This window comes from Battus philenor, unplaced genomic scaffold, assembly GCF_028537555.1.
Source record: "Battus philenor isolate CCGP_79_NKW_IND1 unplaced genomic scaffold, ilBatPhil1.0.hap1 SCAF_7, whole genome shotgun sequence".
NCBI classification, from domain to species: Eukaryota; Metazoa; Arthropoda; class Insecta; order Lepidoptera; family Papilionidae; genus Battus; species Battus philenor.
Window position 1 is genome coordinate 7,831,206 of NW_027181737.1, and position 4,189 is coordinate 7,835,394.

Consider the following 4,189-nt stretch of genomic DNA (forward strand, 5'->3'; position numbering starts at 1 on the left):
TATTAGTTTTTATATGCCCGGGCCACTGGTAGATTTGGATGGATGATGATGAATGGTATTTACTTATTAAGAGTAAATCGCCTTTAATTCGTTATTAAAAAAAAAAAACTACTGTGTCAAAAGAAAAATTTTCCAATAATTTTATAATAACAATTAGTCAATTGTAAAAATTTTGTGGCATCAAAAAATGTAAAGAAATATGCTTTAGATCATAATTTTATGAAACTAAATTAACATAAAAAACGCAGTAATTTTTATAGGTCTTTTATTTAAAAAAGAGAGATATAAAAGTACAAAATGTCTGTTATGGCACTAGAATTTAGATACATGATCCTTGATTCTTTATGCTCAATGTTATTAAGAAATAACTGAGATCGAGAGCTTGTATGTGTTCAAGTTATTTCAAAAGTTACAGTTAAATGTTTTTTAGTACACTGGCAACGATACGTCACGGATATATACATGATGTGCCAGGATATTTATGTTTATTCTACTTCCTTTGGCCAAGAGAAGTCTTAGGCTGGAAGCCATTGGGTCCAGCGGTGAATGTAACTGTGTAGTGTTTGCCATCAGGCGCCACATATGCGTACTGGCCGGTCACTGTCAACGCAGCATTTTCAGATTGCGGGTTGTCAAGTTTGCCCTCTTCCTGGCGAGATGTGCCGTCGCTGGTTTCATATCTGTTAAAGTGTGTGTAAAAATATCAATTGACCGTTGTTTATAACATAGTCTGCAATAATATTATTTTAAGTACCGGATTAATATAATTAATAAATAAAAATGTGTCGCTAAGCTCAAAACAAGAAAATAGCTAGACCACCTCGACTGTTTTTTAATATATTTATTAAAGACACAAGAAATTTGTAAAAACCTTTTCACTTTTCTCATTAAAAGTACAATATAAATTAAAATACCCATAGCTAGTTAGTAGTCAACCATTTGACGTCTTCAATATCACAAAAAGGATACACCAAAACACAACAAGACATAAAGCGTTACAAAAACAATATAATAAAATTATCATTTGTTTCGCACTGTACGATATAGAAAACTGCAAGTAATAGTAGTTTATCATTTATACATTGAATTAATAATTTTATTTTCTATAGGAGTGCGACTGATCAATAACTTTTTTCAGTATAGTAAGACAGAAAGGGCTGCCTCTTACTAAATATAAAGAAATTTGTATTACTGCTTAATATTCGAAATTGCTATTTTAATCAGTTTCATACTTAGTGGATAATAAATAGTATTTCAATGGTATTTTAATTGAATATAAGTATTAAAGATTAGGAATACAAGTTGATAATTCTATGTTTATTAATAGCGCAAAAACCGTACGCATTAAAAATTATTTAGTCTAAAGAATGCATATACTATAAAGAAGAATTAAAGAAAATATATATACTAACGCAAAACTGTAGCCGTCAACTTGTACGTCATTATCAAATCGCAGGATTTGTACATCTTGGTTATTTTGTTGGGGCGCTCCAGAGCAAAGAGCTGCTACCACGCACAAGACAGTTACCTGTACAAAGAAAATAAATCACTGTAACGTACAATCAAGTAGAAAACATTTTAAATTAAGCATAAGTATAATAAATAAAAAAATAATTTACCATTTTATCTCAATAGCATAAAAGAATTACATCATAATTTGGTAAAAAATACATGTTGTACTACAAGGGTTAGTGACTGTAATTACATGTTAATTAAAAAGATTCCTTTTTTTATTTATTCCTGTAATTACGTAAAGATGAAAACAAATGTAAATGATGTAATAATAAAAGTACATACTGGTATATTAACAGTATGTATTTTTAAAATCACTTTTTTATAAATATTTAATAATGATGCCGAAACAATTTTTTATGTATATATTTGAATCGTAAAATCGTCAGTTTAAATAAATTTCTTTACACACATATTTATAAATATCTTTACACAAAGAATTGAATAAATTTCTTAGATTATTTCAAAGAAACTCATCAAGTGTTGATTTAATAAAGAAAAGCTTTGAAAGTTTTATATGCGCATTAAACTAAAATGATAAAATATTAGCAACTCACGTATCTGAGCATGTTGCTTGGGTATCGTCTTGAGTTCAAACTAACGAATGAATAACGAGGAGAGTTGGTTCATTTTATATGATCTCCGTAGTACATGGCTCGAAGAAGGCTGACATCATGCGAGGATGGGTCGGAGGTGACGCGTTGTATACACTTCACTTTTTACTTCGCGTGAACTTAGATTTTTTTTGAACTTTTTACATTATATCAATCTTGTGTTTGATTATTTGAGATTGTCACCAATAAATGGTGTTATATAAGGTTTACATTATTGCAAAACTGTGGGTACTTTATTGATTTGCAGCTTTATGTTGTGCAACAAATATGAGTCGCGTGTTGACACCATCACGCTGTAGTTAGACGGTGATAAACACTCGAAACACTGTGTTATCGCATTGTTAACCAATTAGCATTAAAGTACACGCTTTCGTTATACACGCAATAAAGAGGTTTTCTTTAGTAAGTTTAATTTTGACAAAGTTAATTAGAGAAATAATTAAATTTTTCACGTTGTGAGGATTTCATGTAACGTATTTGCAGTATTAAATACTTTATATATGATGTCTATACGTATCTATTACATTTTTAGTTTTTCTTTTGTAACCTAACAAACGATATTCTTCATCTAAGTTGGCAAAAAAGCTAATAATTACTAGCTAGCCCACGGAACATAAGGTCTTTTATTCCTCTTAAGGTCGTTGTAAATTATAAACTAACGAATTGTGTCTGTTTGTCTGTTTGTAGCCTTAAGTAAGTTACCGTATTTATTATTCCCTAATTAAATAAAAGAAATGCAACAGTATATTATATAGCTTGATTAGGTAATAGTACGTGAGTGAAAACACAATGAGTTCGTTTGAAAGTGTCATATCAACTTCGTGATGACATGTTTGCAAAAGCTCTGTCAAGCGGTCATGATTTATTAAAAATAACAGTACCAAGCTTGTGTTATATAATAATGAATGTGAAATATTACTGAAGGCTTGTTCTAATTGTTTTTACTGACTGTCTTTTAAGTCGCTCATAAAATTTAACAAGAATGATAATACACACAAATAATGTTTTTCCTGTAAATATTCGATTTTTTGTTGGAAATATTTGTAATTCACAAATAAATATTTAATTTTACGCCAATTAATTATTTAATAATGTTAGGATTAATTAATAACTGTTAAAGTTCAACAACGTAATTATTCACATTTTTAATGTTGTGGATTTTGTGACTAATATAAACTTTTTATAATTATCGAAAGATAACGCGTAAAACTCACAAACGAATGTTTGTTGTAATATCTACATCATGATCAACCTTGACATTAACTCTTTGATGAGTATCACAAAGCTATGATTAGAATCGTTAAAAGTAAGTTTTTTATCCACGTCTGATGCCTAGACAAAAAATAATGGTTCCGTCGACTGTATAAGTTGAATGCAGCAAACACTTTAAAAAGGTTATGAAAAAAATTACACGTAATTTTTTTGCCCGTGTGATAATATTTCCTTGTAATATAATTTTTTGAATTTTATTTGAAATACTAAGATAATATTTAATTTTTTGTAACCTAAAATAACTTTTCTGAAGTTTTTTTTGTAAAAGAAAATTCTTGACATAATTGTTTTTTTTCCTAAATAATACAGGTACGTCCGTTTCCAGCGTTAAATGAGGACAAATTCTTTCTCTCTCTATTTTTCCTTAGCAACCATATCCACCAAATGTTTGTCTTGAAGAGAGGACCATTTGTGATAACACCGCCCTTTTTAGTTGATTTATTTTTAGGTACTATTCTACAACAAATTATTGGATAGTGATATAAACATCTATAAACATTTTTTTTGACAAAGCATAGGATAATCATTGAATACCATTGGAGTAACCAATTCCTATCTGTAAGCAAGAGAGAAAATAAATACTTTAAAAAAATATGCAACGAATATATATACATTTTGCACATGTTTTTATGTACGTAATTGCTTTTATAATTGTGTTTAAACTTATGATTAAGTAGGAGCTTTTCTTCGTATAGAACAGTTTCAAAAGTTATCTATTGTCGCGGACCCAATGCAGTTATAATTATGTCATGCAAATCTCGACACGTTATTTTGAAATTATTCAAACTATT

At 28.9% G+C, this 4,189-nt stretch overlaps 1 protein-coding gene across 1 annotated transcript; it reads right to left on the reverse strand.

The window, feature by feature from the left end:
• Positions 1-248: 248 nt before the first annotated feature.
• On the reverse strand, positions 249-2,133 carry LOC137931033 (endocuticle structural glycoprotein ABD-5-like). The gene is made up of 3 exons (XM_068774428.1): positions 2,070-2,133; positions 1,413-1,528; positions 249-680 (listed from the first exon to the last, which is right to left on the reverse strand). Exons 1-3 carry the CDS (start codon positions 2,079-2,081, stop codon positions 491-493), a joined length of 318 nt encoding a protein of 105 aa, XP_068630529.1. The 5' UTR covers positions 2,082-2,133; the 3' UTR covers positions 249-490.
• Between the last annotated feature and the right edge of the window lie 2,056 nt (positions 2,134-4,189).

Bases quoted from the DNA above. Each gene is read 5' to 3' on its own strand.
- LOC137931033 (XM_068774428.1), bottom strand. The intron at 681-1,412 runs GTTAGTATATAT...ACACTTTAACAG, and splicing joins GTTGACGGCTACAGTTTTGC to ATATGAAACCAGCGACGGCA.